Source organism: Idiotropiscis lumnitzeri, chromosome 19 (assembly GCF_059441095.1).
Source record: "Idiotropiscis lumnitzeri isolate Australia: NSW breed Sydney's pygmy pipehorse chromosome 19, RoL_Ilum_1.0, whole genome shotgun sequence".
In the NCBI taxonomy this organism is placed as follows: domain Eukaryota; kingdom Metazoa; phylum Chordata; class Actinopteri; order Syngnathiformes; family Syngnathidae; genus Idiotropiscis; species Idiotropiscis lumnitzeri.
Window position 1 is genome coordinate 12071173 of NC_142409.1, and position 20780 is coordinate 12091952.

General features: G+C 49.4%; 1 protein-coding gene across 4 annotated transcripts in view; it reads right to left on the minus strand.

The window, feature by feature from the left end:
* Positions 1 to 886: 886 nt before the first annotated feature.
* Positions 887 to 20780, minus strand: part of gli3 (GLI family zinc finger 3) — an 80755-nt gene continuing 60861 nt past the window's right edge. For 3 of the 4 annotated variants that reach the window (XM_088282456.1, XM_088282454.1, XM_088282457.1), the window contains 10 exons: positions 19737 to 19898; positions 16807 to 17008; positions 15052 to 15298; positions 13880 to 13993; positions 12945 to 13085; positions 7826 to 7975; positions 7576 to 7740; positions 7172 to 7465; positions 5211 to 5586; positions 887 to 5090 (listed from right to left, as the gene is read on the minus strand). In XM_088282456.1, coding sequence (XP_088138582.1) covers positions 2851 to 5090; positions 5211 to 5586; positions 7172 to 7465; positions 7576 to 7740; positions 7826 to 7975; positions 12945 to 13085; positions 13880 to 13993; positions 15052 to 15298; positions 16807 to 17008; positions 19737 to 19898 — 4091 coding nt within the window. In that variant the 3' untranslated portion in view covers positions 887 to 2850. The remainder of the gene's footprint in view (positions 5091 to 5210; positions 5587 to 7171; positions 7466 to 7575; positions 7741 to 7825; positions 7976 to 12944; positions 13086 to 13879; positions 13994 to 15051; positions 15299 to 16806; positions 17009 to 19736; positions 19899 to 20780) is intronic. The other variant, XM_088282458.1, reaches the window with a different exon arrangement.

The window sequence follows — 20780 nt, forward strand, 5'->3', positions numbered from 1 at the left end:
ACTATTTTCATTCACTCTCTCTCTCTATATATATTCTTTTAAATAAACCAGCATATACTCAATTTTAAATTTATTAGTGTTAAATTACAAAACAAAGGCGTAAATCGTGGATTAACTATCCTTATTTTCAAAACAATTTGCAGAATATTACAAGACTGAATTTTACTTGAACACTGGGTTTACTTAAAAAATATACTTATACTGTTAAAATTCAGTTTTGACATTAATCTTCATTAGTGTGGTTGACCGTGTTTCTAATCATTTGCCCACACATTTGAATAAATACATATATATTAAATAAGCTATTTTCTTGTTAATTTTTCATTAATATTTCAATAAAATGTTGATATCTATTGGGTACAACTAGCTGTAATACATGTTTGTTTCCTTCTAAAAATTGTCAGTGAGTGAGGCCACATTCACATTGAGAGAAAAAGAAAGAAAAACAAGTCACGTCAAATATAATTTCCATTTTTATTAAAACAATACAAACATTTGGAGTCAAGTTATAAAAGAGCCGAGCGAGCGAGCGTGCAGCCCCTCTGGGTGGCCGGGTGGGCCGATGAGGAGGCCCACCCCTGTCCAAGCCAGGACCAGGAGGCCTCTGCTGGCATCCAGGATGTTTGTTCCCCTTTTTTTCCTACACGAAGCGCAATGTATAGACACATTTTTTTTTTTATAGATTTGTATACTAATATATATATATATATATATATATATATATGTATATATATATATATATACATATATATATATACATATATATATATGTATATATATATATATATATATGTATGTGTGTGTGGGGGTGTGGGTTCATGTGTGTGTATATAAAAGCAGTTAATTGTGGAAACAAAATGAAATGAGAATGCATTTGACAAATCTGGACTTTTCCCGTAACTGGACATTTTTAATAGAAATGTTTTTTTTTCCATGTTTATTTTTTTTGTTCTTCATTATTCACAATGGAAGATTGGCAGTGTTTCTTCTCTTTACTGAAACGTATAAGGCACATACCTCAATGCAATTTCCTCCTTAGGAAAGGAAACAGTTCTTTTTTCCAATATTCATTAAAATCAAAAGGAAAAACATCAATGCCCTGCTACAAAAAAAAGTACCAAAAAACAAGAATTGTACCTCATTGCGTTGACGCTAAACTACTTTTGAACTTGCGCACACGTACAAATGAAAAATGAAAAATAAAAGGCAAGGCAACAATAAGACTAACACTGGCGACGACGTCTCTGCAATACTTGACGGCGGTACACATTCAGAATTTAAGAGCTTTGGAGAAGACGAAAATCATAAAAAACTAAACAAACACATCACTGTACAGCATAAAAAAGAAAAATCATGTGCTTGCAACGTCCATTAAGACAAAAAGTACATCATGTGAGTAAGCACCTGAAAAAGGACAATATAAAAACACTGTTACACTATATACACGGCTGTACCGGAACAGACAAACTCAATCATAATACTTGATTGTTTCAGCCTCGTTTTCATTTTAATTTTTTTTTGTACTGTACCTTCTCTTAAAAATATCACCGGGTAGAAACACTTGACAGGAAATCTTGGCTGGAAAACCTTTTCTCTCTCGTTTTCCCATCAGGAGCCATTAAAAAGTCTTCCTGAATTTGTTATAACATGATGCAACCAGCGAATAAATCTTTGAAAATTCATCTTGAAATTTGGTAGAAATGTTGATCAGGAGGAGAACACCACCCCTCCAAAAAAAATTCAGCCCTCATTGGCAGTTTAACTTACCCATGTGAAATTTGGTAGATCATGGATAGACCCACAAAAAAGTAATAAAAAAAAAAATTAATGCCCCAAAACCCCAAAAAGTCTTCCACTTTAACCATTTCCGGTGGTACTCAAAGACCAACAATAGTGCCTGAATTTTTTAAAAATTCAGTTGCTTTCGCAACAACAAAGTTGGTAGGCGTAGCTATAACGAGTAGACCCACAAAAAAGTCTCAAGAAATCTAGCCTGAAAGGACAAAGGAAGTCTGGCATTTTGGCTCGAAGCAGGTCAATTGGACTGTTTCCTGGGATTGTTAAAAGACAAACTTGTCCTCGGCATTTTCTTACAGCCTACTACAAAATTTGAACTACCTAAACTTGACAGAAGTTCGTAGTATTTTAGAGTTATCGTTTTTGTGTGTAAAGCCTGGTGGCAAAGTTTGATGACTTCCCCCATAAACACAAACTATTTGGAAGATTTAATCCCGAAACCAGATTGATTTAGCAACCTGACATTTGTTGGTCATCCCTCTAATGAGTAGACCCACCAAAAAGTCTCAAGAAGGAAGTCATGCAGGAAAAGACAGAAAGTCTGCGATTTGGTTTAAAGGAGGCATTGAGGCCATTTTTGGGTTTTGTTCAAAGACTAAACTAGTCCCAGAGACTTTAGTCCAATTGCTACCGAATTTGAAGCACGTATGGTAGACAGATGGACGACGATAAATTGCTAACATTTTGAGTTTTCATCGTTGTTTGCAGGCGTAGCATGGCGGCAAAGTTTGAGGACTGGCTCGATCAGGAATTCTTGCCTTATAAGGACGGTGTCTGCGCTTGAATACATGCATTTTGATTCTGCTTCCTATCTTGTTTTTCTTTTCCTTACCAACAGTGTGTACAGCAAAAACAGTGACAATACGCAAGAATACTGTTTGAAGGAGTGAACTCACATTGTCATACAAAGAGAAGGGCTTGAAAAGCAGCCTTCCTTCCTGAAAAAAAAAAAGGAATAGAACTACTATTAATTTACACATCATTTTCATTCCATCTTTTGCCTTCACATACACCATTTTTTCCCGAGAGGAGAACGTAGAGAAGAGAGGGAGACTACTGCATGATGGTGAGGAACTTGCTCTCCTCGGCGAGACTGCTGAGAAGGGAACTCATGTCACCAATGGCCATGTTGTTGACGCCGGGGGCCACCGCAGCCGGGAAGGCGGCCGACGCCCGAGGGGTGGTGAGCCGCGACGAGTTTCTGGACAGACCCTGGAAAATGGAGGGGCTCAACGGGCCCGACACCAGGCTGCCTTGGTCAAAGCCGTCCTCCATCATGGCGCCAAAGTCCAGAGTGACGCTGTCGTCCAACGCCGCTGTGGGCACCATCCCGCCATCCACCGTCCCGCCCTCCACGGTGCTTGTCACTTGGTCGGAGGCCGGAGACAGGAGAGAGATGGAGTCGCCAGGACCGCTGCTGCCATCTATAGAGTCCAGCAAGTAGTGGTCTTCCACGGTGGGGAATGAGGCAAGCTTGGGATCCGTTTGCTGGAAGGAAATGGGATCATCCAAGCCTTGCTGGGGGTATCCGTGTTCTGGAGCCTCCAGTTTCAGGGGAAAGAGGCTCCCACCATTCTGCAGTTGCTGCGGGGCTTCAGTGCAGCTTCTCGGGTTGAGATGGTTCCTCATCAAGTTCCGGTAAGTGTTGATGGGCGGGCGTGGGGGGCCTTGCTGATTCAGTTGATGGACTTTCTCTTGGGAGAAGCTTTGGAGACTGTCAATGGAGACCCGAGTCAGGGTGTGGCAGGGGATTCTGCTATTGAGGTTCGGCTGGAAGTGGTTCTGAGTTCTGGAAGCTTGGTGCCGAAGAGGTCCATCTGAGGCTTTGGGGAAGTAAGGCCTGGCCAAGCCATCGAGTGCGGCTCCTCTTGTCTGCATGCACGAGTTGGGCGACGTCTCCAGTTTCACCACCGCGGGGCTTTGCGTCTGGTTGGGGTGGGAGCAATTGTTGTGGAAACCCAGCGGCGCATTCTGCTGCACTACCATGTTTCCGAACCTGCCAAAAGGCTCCGACGATGCCTGCCCGCCGGACCACCTTGCGCAATTGCGATCCTTCGGCGGAGAGCGCTCGGCGCTACCGGAGCTCACTTCGTTCCACTGGATGGGAAGCAAGCTGGGGCTCCTCCTCTGGACCATCTGCTGCTGTTGGAGGCAATTGTTGTCCTGGAAGTTCACCGCCTCTGTTCCCTCCATTGAGTGTTGCGAGCTGTCCCTTTCGCCAGAGAATATTTGGTCTTCGATGTGCACGTATGGTCCACCGTCTACCTGGACTTGGGAGCGGAGATATTGCACCATGTCATCTGGAAGTATATCTTCATCCCCGAGTAGAGAGTACGCCTCCCCGTCACCCTCCATGGCCAGAGCTTCCAAAGCGGCGTGCTCTGCGATGCTTGGGGTGTATGCGGGTTGCTGCAAGCCCCTCTGCAGGTTCCCCTCGGAGCGGGTGTAATTCTGCAAGCTCAGATTGCGCACGTCGAGGGGTGGCGGTTGCGGTTGGGATAGAGGCGGAAGAGGGTGGAGGTTGCTCAGACTGTTGAAGCGTTGCACCGGTGGCAGAGCGCAAACGTCGGAAGGCTGCGTCCGCACTGGGTCGCTGGCCCTCCGGTTGCCCGCCACAGGTCCCTCGCCAGGGTAGAAGACCCTCCTCCTATAGCCTGAATGTCCCATGAAGCCGTTGGTGGTCTCGGAGCAGCGGTGCGGCCCGACGAGGGGCGACAAAGGCTGGTTGGCGTTGCCTTCGTCCATCATGGCCATGCGGGCCTTAAGGCTCATGCGCTCCATGTTGGGTAGAGGCGTGGGCGGCGGACCGCCGGTCGCGGCAGCGTACTTGGCTTTCAGGTGGTAGTGCTGTGCTGGGGTTAAAGTGAACATCCCTCGGGATCCTCCTAGGTCTCCTCCCCCGCCGGCGCCGCCAGAGACACCGCCCGAAAGTGCGCCACCGCTTGCCACCGCCCCGCCTCCATAATGGCTGGCCTCGCTGGAGCGGCGGGAGGCGTCTGTGGAGATGGGGTCGTACGAGTCGGTGGAGCTGAGGTTGTGTCGGCGGCGGTGGTGAGAGGCGGCCGCCGTGCCGTCGCTCTGGGACGCTTGGCTGGAGCGGCGGCTGGAGAAGCACGGCGAGATACCCGAGGAACGCCGGCTGCTGCTCAGGTAGGCCGAGCTGGCGGCGCTCCCACTGCTGTCGCGCCGGTCCCGCAGCAAGTTGAGCACCGTTAACTCGGTCGTGCCGCCCAGCTCGGGAGGAGCGGGGGGCTGAGGTGCGGCTAATGCCCACTGCTTTCCCAGACAGCATCCTGAGGAGACACAGACAGCAACGGACTTTACGACTCAACTCAAGGGAACAAATATGTTTTAAAATAATAATGTTGGCAAACTAACAACCCAACGAGGCGTAACAAACCGTCGGGACTCACCCGTGGATTGGATGCCGCCGAATATGGACCCCTTGGGGGGCGGCGTGGGAGCCAGGGGCCCCGGGGTGGGCTTCGCTCCGTTCACCTGCTTCAGCCTCTCCATCTTCAGGTGTTCCATCCAGCGCAGGGGGCGGCCCACGCCGCGCCGCGCCCGCAAGGTCAGTGCGGCCGCCGTTGCCGTGGAGACGGTGGAGTCCATGACGGGCGCCGGCCCACCGCGCCAGCCCACCTCCGCCTCTTCCTCCTCTTCGTCCAGCCCTTCCCCTGGTGAGCGTCCGGCGCTCACAGTAAGCTGGACTCCACCGTTGGGATAGACGCTGACGGGGGACTGGTCACTGCTGCATGTAGACTGACCGCCAGGGCTTGGCTGAGACGTCTAAGGAGACATAGAAGAGTTTTACTTGCTGGCGCGACAACATCCCGTTTTTGTGACTTTCATGACGAAAAACATGGATTAATTCTCATGGGAGTGGCACCTGGAACCTTTCACAGTCCCTTTAACTTTTCATGTTATAGAAAGGATTTGCTTCTTTGAGTAAGCTGGATCGTTCCCCGGGTAACTTAGAGGGAGTGGTTGGGTACACCCTGGACTGGTTGTCAGCCAATCACAGGACATTTATAGACTACTACTCACACTCATATTCCCACCCACGGACTGTCTAAGAGTCATCAATCAATATAACATGCACAGGAAGCCGGATAACATGCAAGCATTGGGAGAAAAAATGCAAGCTTCTCCATGGACTGGTCGCCAGCCAGGCTCAGTGAGCAACACAACAACATGCAACAAAGCCTTCACAGCATAATCTTGACCTGCAGCTGTTCGTACCACTTTTAATTGGACAACCAAGTATTCATGCATTTATCGGCCTTCACGCAATGGTGCCGCATTTGTCAGACCTTTCATGCAGACGACAGTGATAGAGTATCGCATGAGACAAGTGGGTGCACCTCTGTCCTGCCTTTTTGGCAAAGCGGAATGTGAAACGTAAAGACGGCTTTAACTCAACAGTGTGAAAGGGGCTACAGGTGCCGTCCCACCTTAGTCGCGCCATTCAAACTACCTTGGAAAAAAGTATGCGGTCCAAAGTCTTTTTTTTGGCCACAACTTCACAGGCCACTCCCACTTTCAGCCATTGTGCGAAGCGGACTGCAGCCAACAACAGGGCAGGCAAAAGTTTTCATGAACACGAATGGAACGCCAACACCAATGAAAACGTCACGTTTGTGATGAGATGAGTCACGAGACTGTGAAAGAAGAGGACGCCCGTCTCACCTGATTACCCACTGTCCTTAGAAGACAACAAGCGCAATGCCAAGCATCGGGTAGAAGAGAACATGCACTCGTTAGAAGACGTTTCGGCCTCATTCAGAGATCAACTGCTTGATGGCTTCGTAAAAAAAAAAAAAAAAAATGTTTCCCCCCGGTGCAGTTGGTTGGTTTTCGTATTTTGGTTGGACAGAAATCTTCCACCTGTACTATGATGCGGAACGAAGAGGCAATAAAGGAAGCGATTGTCTGGACAACAAAAAAAAAAGACCTCAAATTCCAGAGGTTGAAAAATGATCATCGGAATGGATAAATTAAAAAAGGAGTTCGCCGGCGATACCGTAAGCAAGGCTCCAAAATGGTTGCTAGCTAACACGTGGTGTTGTTTTCGTCACAATAAAGTGTTTTGACTTAACGACTTGCTTCGAACCGAGGCTCTGCTGCTAATGGGTTTAAAAATGGCAAGTCAGTGTGCTTTCAGCCCAATGTTGAACAGAGACTGCCATCTACAGGAGTCCAAAAATACTACAAGTGGTTCATGAAGCAGATTTGAAGCTTCATTCACCCATCACTAAAGAGCAGAATACAACGGCGGAGGCAGCAGGCACCAGATGAAACCGCACCAAGGGGGAACCAACTGGAGTTGCATCGTAAGCAACGAATTTGAGGCCATCCTGAGCTAGAGTCTCACCATGGGCTTCTCCGTCTTGATGGACTTGACCTGCAGACAGTCGTCCTGCTTGGAGGTAACGTGGTTGTTGTACTCCCTTTGGTCCGCGAAGCCGCCCAGGCCCAGCTGCCCCGGCGAGTGTCCCTGGCCGTGGGCGCCCGGCTCGCGGGGCTGCGCGGGGGGCCGCGGGTAGTCGCCGCGCTGCTTCTTGGTGACGTGCGCCTCGGGCCCGTGGACCGTCTTCACGTGCTTGCGCAGGGAGCTCGGGTCCGTGTAGCGCTTGGTGCAGCCGGGGATCTTACACACGTACGGTTTCTGTCAACAAATAAATACAGAATACAACATATTCAAGCGCACTTTTCTGCGAGATAGGCGAGGTCGCATGAGGTCAACGGAAAGATTAAGTGCAGCGAGTCGACGCGTACCTCGTTCGAGTGCGTGCGGTTTTGATGCTTGGCTCGGTCCGAGGCGTTGGAGAAGGCCTTGTTGCAGCCTTCGTGCTCGCACACGTACGGCTTCTCGCCCGTGTGCGAGCGCAAGTGAGTCTTGAGATTCTCCAGACGGGAGTAAGCCTTGGCGCAGCCCTCGAACTGCAAGCGAGACAGCAGCCGTCTTGAGCTTTCTTTTGCTTTCACGTGTTTCACGCAGTCAGTCAGTCGGCGGGTCGAGTGTTACCGTGCACTTGTGAGGCTTCTCGCCGGTGTGCCGCCGCATGTGGACCACCAGCATGTACTGGGCCTTGAAGGGCTTCTGCTCCCGGGAGCATTCCTCCCAGCGACACACAAACTCTTTCTTCTCCCCGTGGATGTGGTCGTTGTTGATATGCTGCAAACACACACAAACGCGCTTCAGAAAAGGCTTGGGATTTTTTTCAGTTTTTTTATTTCTTTTTCGACTTGAGTCGGGTTCGGTTTAGGGATTGGGGCATGGTTAAGGTCACCAATCTAAGGGTTAGCTGCAAATGAAGCTTTTGAAAGAGACAAAGTGTTTTATGAGTGAGGCCCTTCAGGCTCGATTGGAGATAATTTACACCGTTCGCATTGACCTCGGCGGCCAATGCGAACGGTCCTGAAGAGACTTTGGACAATGAAAGCTCTTCAACATCTGAAGAAAAACAGCCAAAGTGCTTTCTTGGAGTTGTTAGGGTCAGGTCCTGACCGGGCACCTCGCCCCCCCTTGACAATGGCATCTTTGTCCCACCCCCTTGGCCCGACTCTGACCCACCAAGCCTCCGACTTCCGCAACACTCGTACCTCCCGGCCTCAACAACCGGGCTCATTGGAAAGTGGCCCCTCATTACTCTCACATGGCACTTTTTTCATTTTAAAGTGACAAAACAAGACTAATCCCGTGGAAAATGATTGTGTGGTCGATGAGCGTTAGTGAAGTCCGCCTCCCCCCGCAAGGCCCCCATCCTCGCCCCCTGAGATTGATCTCCGCGTCGGAGGCCCTTTAGCCGCCGCTTTGCCTTTGCGAGGGAATCCCCGCGGCGAGCGATGGTTGTGTCGACCCACCGCTCGATATCCTCCCGAGTGCGATGGACGGACGGCGTGTCGGAGCGGCGGACGGATCCGTGCTGGTGCTCGTGTTTGTACAAATGAAGGAGGCGCTTGACGGATGTGATGCATGAGGCGGCCAGCTGACAGCGAGAGGCCAAAGCTAATGGCAATTTTTATTGGATCAATAATCTCCATGCTGAGCAGCGCCGGCTACATCGACAAACAGGTGCTGATAGCGGCGGCGCGGCGCTTATTCATCTTCCTCCTGCCAGCTTATCGGACCACAACTGTAAAAACGCCACCAAGATGGATTTGGGGAGGGGGAGGCGGCTGACAGAGAGCACGTGAGGGCGGTGCTTAGGTTGCGGCGCTTTTTCAGTTTCCCAACCTTCATTGAGTCAAGGCACCAAAGACTTGATTGACTCCCCCGCGCTAACATTTTTGCTCATTCCCGCGATAACAGCACCTCGACTTCTCAGTAGAATTGGTTCCGTGTCCACGCATCTTCTGCGACGAATACAACTGCAGATACAATTTTCTTCACGTTAACTAAATGAAGCTCCTTCACTCACTTCAACATAGTTCCTTGACTCCAAGGTGCCACAAGATGGCGCCAAAGCACTACTTTCATTTTACACCTGAGCACAAAAACAGCAACGTGACAAGTAAATTGCAAATGTGGGGGGGGGGACACGGTGGTTGTTTGTCAGTCATGTGACTGACATGTGATCAGTCCCCACCAGGGACAGGTTGGCCGTAAACCAAACGGGCAAATAAAACCACTCGATGGATGAAATAGCTGGACGCACAAACCGTAGCCGATTCCCGCATCCTTATTGAAGTCTCGGTGGGATGCGGCCCCTCATGCATGGAAATGTTTACACGGCAATCGACACCCTGCCAAGAGAGCCTTGGGACCCGCAACGTCGTTTAGCTTTTATCAAACGGCCGCCTAATAAATCAGACGCTCTTTTGTGATGTCACTCGCCAAAGTGCTTTGTTGTAAAAGCGCAGAGAGGCGAGGCAAAAGACGAGAGAGGGGAGGCGGTGGTTGGTTGAGAACGGGGAGGGGGGGGGGCAGTTGGCATGTGTAATTCAGCGCACTCTTTTCATCTCGCGGCGAGATACTCCACGCCGATAAGCGGCCTAATCCTTCTCCCCATCAAAAAAAAAAAAATAAATCTGCATTTTACCAATTAAAGGCCTGCGCCTGCAGTTAGAAGACGAGGGGGGCGGGGCGTGGTGGCGTTTCTACTCAGATACTTGACATTTAACTCTCTTAAATAGACGTAGCCAAAGAGGCCCTCGTCAGCGCCACCTACGGAGGTGAGCCGGGAAAACACACAAACCTGCAGACCACTAAGGCCAAACTGGACCAAGGACAAGCAATGATTTGCAGTAATCGTAAAAGGGACCGAGCCTGCTCCGAATAGTGAAATATTGTCAATAGTTTTCAAGCGTAAATAGACCATAAATGACGATATCATTTCAAACTTATAATTAATGCACTGGAAGCGTGATTTGTGCGTAAAAAGATGCACTGTGACTTCCGCTAACAACCCTGGCTAATCTTAATTCCACCGTGACAAGCAAACTCATCCCTTTAAAGATGGGAAATAATGTTCTTGGGCAAAATATTTGATTGTTTAAATTTGAAAAAAGATTTGCACTTTACACGTGCATTAGTCAGAATTTAAGGCAAATTCAGAGCAACCTGTGCAACAATACAAGTTGGCGTAGGAAAGCCATACGACGGCATTACACTAGAGTTTTGGGGGGGTGTGTGTGTGGGGTGTGTGTAAAAAAAAAAGCACTTGAAGCTCGACATTAAAGAAGCCACCAGGCCTTATCTTGAAAAAGAAGGAAAAAAATGCAAGGGAGGGAAAATGAAAGTGAAAATGAGAGTGTGGGGGATGTTGAGGTTCACCCCCCCAAAGTCAAGAGGAGGGTCCAATTGAGCGGGCGAGTGCCACAAATGGAATCAATGAAATAAACAGCGCAAAGTAAAAGTGACACCCGCCTCGCTTGTGCTGACTGGCTCGGCCAGATAAGTGAGCTAAATTGCACAGATCCGACGTTTATCTTATCGGCACTGGCGATAAAGTAGCGTGGCGCGGCGCGGCGCCGCGCTTGGCATGTTTGAGGCTGGGAAAATATGCGCCGAAAGCTTTTGAACAAGGTGGAGCGCGACGAGGGTGGTGTGAAGGCTTAATTCTGGAAATGAGGCCAAGCACAAAGGCGCCGTCCGCTCGTTGAAACGATTCATGGGCACACCTCCATAGAAATGCTTCCAATCAAGGAGGCGCTTTAAGTTTCATCAAGTCCGCCAAGCAGAGCGCCGGGCGACTTCTTTGGATTGCCGTTTGTTGATTTGTTTGTTTGCAGCAAAAACCACAAAAGCCATTTCCATCTCGCACTGACAGAAAAAGAAATGGGGCCTTTTTGAGAACGTATCCAAATAAAGGCTTGGAAAGGTATTACAGTCCACTTGCATCAGGGTCCAATGGCGCAGATGGAGGCCTGGCACATGATGGTTTTCATTTTTTTTCTGGGTAATGGGGGGTGTATTTTGTTGACATTTTCAGCGAATAGCACATGAATTTAACATGCCTCTGGAAAAAAAAAAAAGTTTTGATTCATTTTTCTAGCTGGAGTTAAATGAAATAAATTCCTTTCGACACAATGGGAGGCGATCTCTGAAAATGAACAACTGCTGATCCAAATGAGCATTGTTGGGACTTGGTGGAGGTCTCCTCTCCACCCAACCATCTTTTTCTTACATTCCCCCCTAAAGCTATTTCAGAAGATAAATGCAGAAGTGGGGAAGGGGGTGCTCTATTGTTTGCTTATATGGAGAACCCCCCCCCCCCACACACACACACACTCCCCCCACCTCAACCCATCAAGCCGACCACCCCCCTCTCAAACCCTCCAGCAGGCTTGTGAGGGAGACCCACTGTGGTCCAAATACTGTACTTATCCTATTACTGAGGAGGAGGAGGGGGGGGGGCACAAGGCAGATAAGAGCGCATTCTCGTTGGGGTTCGCTTTGAATTAGAGGACGCAGCGACTTTTAATGGCATCTCGCCGCAGAAGAAATCAAATAGCAAAAACAATTGGCAGGAAATGCATTTTGTTGATAATGGGAGGGAGGAGAGGACGTCGGCTCATGAGGCCACCTGCTGCGATGCGAAAGGGGGCGGCGTCCTTTCGCCTCACATCAAAACACAACAGGAGAAAAATGAGCAAAATACATTTTGTCTCAAAGTCTCGGGTTCGCCATAAAAAATAAGGAGACACGCTACAAACTGACGTAAGATTCTCTTTAAAAAAACAAATCAATTTGACATAAAAAAAATATCTAAATATATTTTGCTATGCAGGCGCAAAAATGGAAATGCCAGGAAAATGCAAAAAAGCGTCTTTGCACTGTTGCGTAAAAATGAACGTAAGACGTATAAATACGTCTTTGGTAGGCGGAGACTACATTTTTTTTTAAGAAGTATACACGGCTGTTCTTCTGGTATCTATTGTTTGTCTTTTAATTTGTGTGCTAATTTATTTTACAAAGTGCTTTGTTACAGCTCCAGCTGTTGTGGAATGCGCTACATAAAAACAGTTGGATTATTTTCCACAAAAACACAATGATGAAAATGCTAGTTTTATCTTTATATAAATATATGTTTTTGTTTGGCAGCTCAATGCTCTATTTTCCCGAAAAGTGTCATATTTGGCAAGCAAATTTGCCCTGAAAGGCAGCAAAAACAATTTAGGGGGGAAAACGCGATTTGTGGCTAATCAGAAGACGAGGATGTTGTCTGAAACGGCCGCCTGCTACGAGGGGGATCTCCTTTCGCAACCGGCTTGCCATCACCCCCCCCCTCCCCCGCCGGCTGAAAGAGCCGCAAGAAGTTGTCAAGCTCCTCAAGCGTTTGAGTCTCGCCCTTCAAACGCGGGCGGCAGGTGAGGATATCAATTATAGATAGAGGTTACCACCACCTTTGCAGTGTCAAGACGCACAACAGACAAGCGTGGAGAGCGAGCGCCGGATCTTTCTATCCTCACTGCGCCGTGCGCGTGCACGTGCACGCGTTTCCTTTTCACGCGCCCTCGAGCACCAAACTTGATTTCGCTGGCTGAGCACTGTGACCTCACAAAGAAGCTTCTCATCCACAAAAACACACTCGAATGCGCGTGAATGGATGGCAGCTGATTGGTCCCCGTTGTCGCTTTTTATGCTTTTGGGCGTGTCCTGATACTTTTGTCCCAGGGTTTGTTTTTTTTTTTACTTGTACCTGTACAAGTTGCTCCTGGGTATCGAACTCGCGGCAGCAGTTCTCCCAGTGGCAATTGGTTTCGTAGACCACCTCGGGCTCCTGTTTGCCTTCGTCCTTGTCGCCCTCCTCCTTCACCAGCGTCATGCCGTCGGGGTGATCCTGCCACACAAGCGTGCCGCTTGTCAGCCAACAAAAGGAGCAGCCTGACATGAAATTATAAAGGGCGCTGATGTCGGAAACGGATCTTTAGGTTGGAATTTGTAAAGCTGGAAATAATGTCTTGCATGCTTGGCATGAGGTTCGTAAACGATGACGACGTGAGTCACCACTGGCGGTGACCCCGACCGTTTGGCCTTGAGAGGCAGACTTCTCGATTTTTACGGCTGTTTCCAGCTCAAGAGTGGGTTGAGGGGACGAGGGGGAGGAGGGGGAAACGGGAGCCTCTCTTCCTGCGGCAGGCGGCTCCATTAGCGTACGCATATTTCACTGTCCCACTCGCTGCTCACAGTCTTGGCCTCCACTTTTACACGATGGCCACTTACTGCGCTCTCCACTCTTATTTATTGATTCAAGTGAAACAAACGTTTCCTCAAGCACGTAAAAGTCATGCCGGCTGAAGGCAAACCGCCAGCTGCTGACTTTTTGGCGACATATTATTGCGTGTGCAGAAAATGTTGTGAACTCCGATTATAGTTTGCAATTGCATTAAAAAGAATTTAATCATTTTTTTTAAAAGGAAAAGGACAAAAAAATGTAATTTTCAAAAATCATTTCAAATCAAATCAATTTCAAAATAATAGTTCTTGTTATGCTAGAAAACTAGTTAGTTTGTCTGGACTTCGGGTCAGCATTTATTATTCAACTGCATCGATTTGCTCGCTCTTGGTGTTGCAATTGACGGCATGGCAAAATAAGCGCAGGTCAAAGGTCACTGAGCGGCGCCTCATCAGTACCTGGATGCTGAGCGCCCCCGGGCTGGGCATCTCGTCCTCTGGCTTCATCTTGGAGCGCTTGTGGTGCATCGGGTCGCCCGTGCTGCTCACGGCCGATTCGCTGGTGGGCTTCGTCTGCACAAAGTCGGCAAAAAGAACGTCAACGTCACTTTTTCTCTTGGAAATGCGACACAACACAACAAAGGGAATTATTACGGTTGTCGAACTTGAATGATGAAAGAAGAAGAAAAAAACAACAACACCGAGCGAGGTGCTGACGTATTGGCCGCCGCGGACTTGTTAGCTCGCAGGCTAGCGAACGTAATGAAGCTAAAGCTACAAGCTAATTGTCGTCAATCTTTGCACGTCGTCATCACATTTCATGTTTCTTTAAGGAATGCGATCGGCTTGGTTTGTGAGGTTGAAGTCTGATCTAATATTGGGTGAATTTGGCAGTGGTAATAAAGACGGAGTAGGCGCTTCAAACACGGGCCCGCACATACGGGCGGCTTCAGGTAAAGCAAAGGAAAACCCCTTTGGATCCATCCATCCGCGTCAATATCAGGCCCCCCTCCCTCTCTCGTGATTAATGGAGCGAGCGGCGAAATGCGATGCTAACAAGCCCCTCGCTGTCGGGCGGCGGAACTCCCGGGAGGACGGACGCTATGGCGAGCGTTTCCGAGGCGTGGCTGGCGTGCGGCGCCAGCTATCTATTACCCGCCATGATGAATGGCCAGAGGTGGCAAAAGTAGTCACTAGCTGGACACGAGTACAGACGCGGGGGTGCCTTGAGGTACAAGTCGAATTCTGTATTTATTGTACTTTGGAAAAGCATACAGGAATGACATCATGAAAGAGAATTAAATAGAATTAGGCACTCCCATCAATTGACTGGCCAATGTGTTGCACTTTCTGGAGTGCCCACCGGGGGGCAGAGTGGTCATTGAGACGTCTCAACTCCTTTTAGCTCATCACTACGGCACTTATATTTCTCGGTCTTTGGAGAGGATAAAGAATAAATGACGGTGACTGTTATATGGTTCTGTCCGTTGCTTACGGCAGCATGAATGCTATTTAGCATTAGCATTAAGCTAGCAGACTGCAATGCTAAATATGTGGTCATGATATTGATGATGAGAAAGTGGAGGAAAAAAAAAACGGCAAGACAGAAATGACATTTTTATACAAGGCACCTCTTCTCTCACCTGCGACGAGTCACCCGAGACGGTCGAGCGCTCGCCAGCGGCCAGTCCGGCGGCGGCGGCGGCGGCGGCCGTGAAGCCGGAGACGGGTCTCTGGGTGGCGAAGGCCGGCGTCGGGTGGATGAGCGGCGGGCTGTGGCCGAAGGCGGAGCCCACCATGCCCGGCTGGCGGCCCATCAGCTGCTGGTGCATGTGCAGGGCCACCGGCGTGGGCGGGTAGGCGAAGCTCAACGCGGGGCTAAAGTCACATGACAAGAAAAACTATTTTGCGAGATTGGAAATAAAAAGCAACATTTTTGAGCAAGACAATGTGCATACAATCTGTTTTGACATTTCAATTACATTTCATTCAAATGTATTGAGTAAATCGTTCCAGGCCAAAGTGTCATCACTGCAGTGATGCTAGACTTGGTGGAGTGCCGCTGAACGCAAGCAATTTGCCGCCCGCCCCCCCAACCCTGAGGACAATCTGACAGGAGACGAGGTTGCGCTAATGCCGGAACCGCCCGGGCCGGCGGCAACGACGACATCCTCGGAACGGGCAACGATCGGTATGATAAATAAAAAGTGTGAAATTGAACTCGATTCATCAAAACCTTACAAAACAGGAAGGTTGAGTTCAAGCGCATCGTTAGCTTGCGCTGACAAATTTGAGACAGCTGACCTCAATACAGCACATCGGTTTTAGTTACTTTACCAAGCGATGAAGCCTCAATGACATCACTACACGACACGCATCCTGTGTTTTGTTCTTGAAGCTACAAAACACACTGTTGACAGCACAACCCAATTTTGCTTTCAAATGGCACAAACTCAAAATAGTGACTGTATTTTGCGCCTTCCTCGCTTGCTGTTTGTGGTAATATGAGCTATCAAAGCGTGGAAAATGACAATGTGACCAACGCATGCGTGAAGGAGGCACCATGGCTGAGAAGCATGTGCTAATTATTTAACTCTCGTCAATTGTTTCTCACTGCAACTGCAAGTTAGTTCATTAAATTGCTTCAATTTGCGTCGCCGTCAAGCCCTCGTGTGGGTGAGCATCTCCCGGCCAGCCGGATCCGCCGCCTCCCTGGCGGCCGGTGTCAGTCACGCGAGCGGACAGACGACGGGCGGCCAAAGCAGAAGACAGAAGCAAGCGGCGAGGGGGAAAGATCCATGGCCCCACCCTGTGGTCATTGATCAGCGATTCGCGCCGGGAGCCTGATCAATCACGCGGCGAGCTCGGACCGCCGTCCCGATGACAGAACCCAAATAGGCCGAGGCGCTGCGCCCGTGACTGATATGACAAGCTCGCGGGCCCCCAAATGCGCCTCGGCACATCGATTTCCCTCCACGCCGGTAATAAGATCGGCAGACTTATGGACCGCTGAGAGCGAGGCGTCACGATGAATGGTCGCCCGCGGCAATCGACACACTTCCTTTATGCGGACAACGCAAAGAAATCTTTTGTTTCCTATTTCTGAAAAAGTGTCTCTGAGCGAACCCTTGCGCACTTCTGCCCCACTGTGATGTCACAATCGGGCAATCGGTGAGTCTGGCGGAAGATCAAGGGCCGCTTTCAAGTCACGACTCCCATCCCCATTCGCCACGGTGTGATCATGTCAAAGTTGTTTGGTAAGCAGAGCTGCGTTTTTTTTCAGCTCATTTTTGCTATGCCGGCGCCCAATAATACGGCGCGCCCTATGGTGGCAAAAATGCGGTCAAGGTTTTGATGAGACGACGGGTGATTCTTTGCAGGTTTACCTAATGGCTCCGGCCGACAGATGTCCGTAAGAGCCGCTGGTGGACGAGCTGGAGCGCGAGTTGTTGAGCATGGTGACCAGCGAGTTGGGCGAGTTGCGGATCATGGTCTGCAGGTCGAAGCTGTGCTCCGACAGCGGCGAGATGGGCAGCGGTCGCTTCCGGCTGGGCCGCGACGGCAGCCGGGGGCTCGGGAAGCGAGAACCTGGGAGCAGCAAAAAGTTCATCCCGAGTGTGAAAAAAAAAAATTCAGTCGGAGCACCACAAAAGTTTTCCCGATGACATCTTTGTCAATCACGTAACAAAAGAGATGGCGTGACGGAGCGCTCGGCTGTCACTTGATGCACTGCTTGCATTTCACGCCGAAGAAAACAAGCCCAATTCTCCGGCGGTGTATGCTAATACGTCTCCCGGTTCAATTTGACTCCTCATTCGGATGCAATTAAGAAAAAAAAAGAAAAAGAAAAAACAACGGCGGTTTAAATGGGTAAAAAAGGCGGCAAAAGGCGGCCACCATTCTCTGTGTGCACGCACAAAGAGCCACGGGTGGAGATTAAAACATGACTTTTGTTGTCTTTTCACACGCCGATGTCACAAACAAGACAGTGAACAACAGTGGGGGGGGGGGGGGGGCGGAGGGGGGGGGGGGGGCTCTACTAAAGGGATGCGCCACTGTGACACAATGACTTTGTGACTCAAGACTCACAAATAAAACATTTGGAGTTGTTTCATAAAAGGCAAACAAAAACGGCTTACGCAGCCTAGATCACCCCCCCCCTCTCGGCATACACACACACGCACACACACACACACACACAACCACCCCCGTTTTACGTCCCCCACAATCCATCCATCTCCCAAATGTAAATGCTCCGTCTCTTTGGCTGACACATCCAATGATTACAGAACACTCCATTCACATGTTAATTAGTGTGTGTGGGGGTGTGCGTGTGCGTGTGCGGGGGTGTGTGTGTGTGTGTGTGTGTGTAGCTACAGTGTTGCGGCAGGTTTTCACATCAGCAAAGTAACAACTACCTTTACATTAACAAAACATGGAGAAAGTCTCAGAATGCAATCCCGGGCACCCTGAAATGATCACCAAAGTGACGCCATGCTCCGCCCACAGTAGGTCCCATCGGCAAAAAAAAAACGTGGGCTTCATTTTGTGGGAGTTCAAAATACCAGTATTTGCCGTAAGATAGCACCTTGAAACTAAACGGCCGACTTTGTGTTCCAGTTTTTTGCGAAAAATCCCTTTCGGTCGGGCGCTAAATTTCAGTCATGTCGAGGTCCCCAAAAAGGTTTCGAAGAACACGTCCCGCCACGCTTCATATTTGGGAGATTTTTTCCAGGCTTGTTGTCAGTCGGATCTCTGAACGCGCGTGCAGCCGCAGGAATTAATGGCGCGCCGCATAAGCGTCCTCGAACGTCCATAAATCAAGAGGAAATTAGAGGGACGCTTGCGCTTCGGGGGCCGGGATGCTCCCCTCTCTCTGGGCCGGCGTGAGGCCGATTCATCATTTGAGCGGCGCGCTAATAAACATCAGTCCCGTGAGGCCTTTGCAACTGCGTCGGGAGCCCACCCCCGAGCGTGCTGCAAAGTGTCCCTCACCGGCGTTCGACTTTTTCACCCAACTTAAATAACACTCGGCAAAATTGGCATCATTATTTAAGTTTTAAAATTCTGGCCTTTGTGGGCAGTCCGTCCCGGGGGCGGAACGGTCCGGTCAGACTCCTATTTTTGGGGCGGCGGGCGAATTATGACAAATTTTTGGGGAATAAGGTCAGAGCGTCGAGGCCGGAACGGCACCGAGATTGCGGAAAAAAAGCACAAGTTGCCAAGCTCTTCTTAAACACAACGTTTGTTTGTTTGTTTTCACTTTTCATGCTAATTGGGTACCAAAGTGAGTTCAAGCATTTACTTGTGGCGCTTAAAGAAAGGCGGCTAATCTAGACGGGAAATTAGCCAATCAATCCAGACGTGAATATAGTGCACTAATATGAGCATAATTAGGCAATAAGAACATCGACAAAAGCCTGTGAAAAAGCCAACGGGGGCCATTGTTTCTTTAGCGCCGCTCACACTGACGCTAATTACGCTCAAATAGTCGCCCTCGTCCAGATTATCACCGAAAGCCTCCTGATGGAGTCCATTTTGTTGAAATTTGAGCCGTTGATGAGTTATTAGCGGCGATGATCACAAGCCACTTTTTAAGTCAAGAGCAGCGCATCCCCGCTTAGACGTACGTGGCCCTAATTGTTTTGTTTCACACCATTAATCTTAAAACGTGACAAAGAAGAAAGGATTTTCTCCCGTGATGAATGGCGGGACATTCCGATTCCCGCTTAAGCGCAATTAATTTTCCTGCTCGCCGCGCAAACTTTGCCGACTTTTAATTAGTTTGTCGGCGAAGACCACGAGGCCCGCCGCCCGCCCGGCATCAAAGCGAGCCGGGGAGCGCGGCGCTCCGACCTCGCCCCCATTTCCTATTTACACTTTAAAATAACTCATTAGCATAAGTCGCCTCAAGAGAACGGCTCATTTAAATCATGTCGGCACAAGTGGAGCGGTTGGGCGCATGTACACTCGCTTCGACATCACTCGAACCTTTACGCAGGTGGCCCATTTGGTCTATTGCAGGTCAGCATCAACCCAAAAAAAAAAGGCACTCAAGTTTGTGAATTTTAGTGATTTTTTTGGGGGGGTGAGAAGTTTTGAGGCTACAGAACTGTAAAAAAAATATATATATTATTGTAAATCGCAAATGTTATCACATTACCAGAATCAATAAAGTATGTACACTTCATGAGACGTATAATCAGGAAATTTCTTTAAAAAAGCCAAATGGACATTTTTTTTTGACAACCTGTACGAAACGTAAATGTAAGAGCTGTCATTCCCAAAAGCGGCGCCGTCGGCATTTTGCACTTACTGTCCATGGCCTGCAAGTAGTCCATGTGCAGGGCGCCGGCGGCACCCGCCCCGGCCGAGGTGGCCACAGATGGGAGCAGGTCGGCCGCGTACGGGCTGCGGTGGCCCGCCAGCAGCGCCATCTGGTGGTAGTACTCGGAGGGCGTCAGGCCTGCGTGGGGGGCTGCGGGGACGAAACACACATGCAAAGACGTCTGTAGAATTGGACATTTTGAGGCGATGGTTGAAGAGGTTGAAGCGGGCAGCAGTAAATGATTGATGGCAGTTTTGTCTTTTTCTTTTTTTTTTACATGACGTGTTTTCAATCGTATATGAACGGGCGTGTTGGCACATGCCTCGCTGGCATCTTGCATCTGCCGTGTGCAGATAGGCAACCCGCTCCCTTAAACGCTCCGTGCGGGAAAACAAAAGGCCTAAACCTTCGGCGCACGCACCAGCGCTGCATATCCCGCCTTCGTTCCGCCTTGCCATTCATTTTACGAGTCGTTCCCCCTCGTTTCGGCGTGCCGTAAGTCCTTCAAGCGGAGCCTAAAAATAAACATCTGGCGCTGGTGGCTTTCGCTCATGCAAATATTCCCTGAAAGAGGGAAGGCAAAAGACGGCGGTTTTGGATGCAAATCTGGAATGCGTTCAGAAACCACAGAGTTCAAGCCCGCCATCCCCCTCCACTCGCGCTCCAGAAAAGACGGAATGAGGAGATTTCCTGCATGCGATTGGCTGAATGGCGGTACAGGGGAGGAGGGGGGGGAGATGCTAAATTAATTTGATCTGGGTATTATATCCCTGGCGGAAGTGGGGAGTTTGTCGATTGTCTTTGCTGTTCCGCCCGAGCTTTGCATTTGCATTGAGCCGTAATGTGGCCCATTCAGGAGGACGCATGCACACAACACCAAGAAAGAGAAGAAGAAGAAGCTTTGCTTGGCTTTCCAAATAAGAAACGCTGGCATTGCACAGCGATCCTGAGGGCATCTCGCGTGCGTACGTGCGTGCGGGTGTGACGACGTGGCACTCCATGTTCTCAGGCACTTTCCTCCTAATCGGAAAA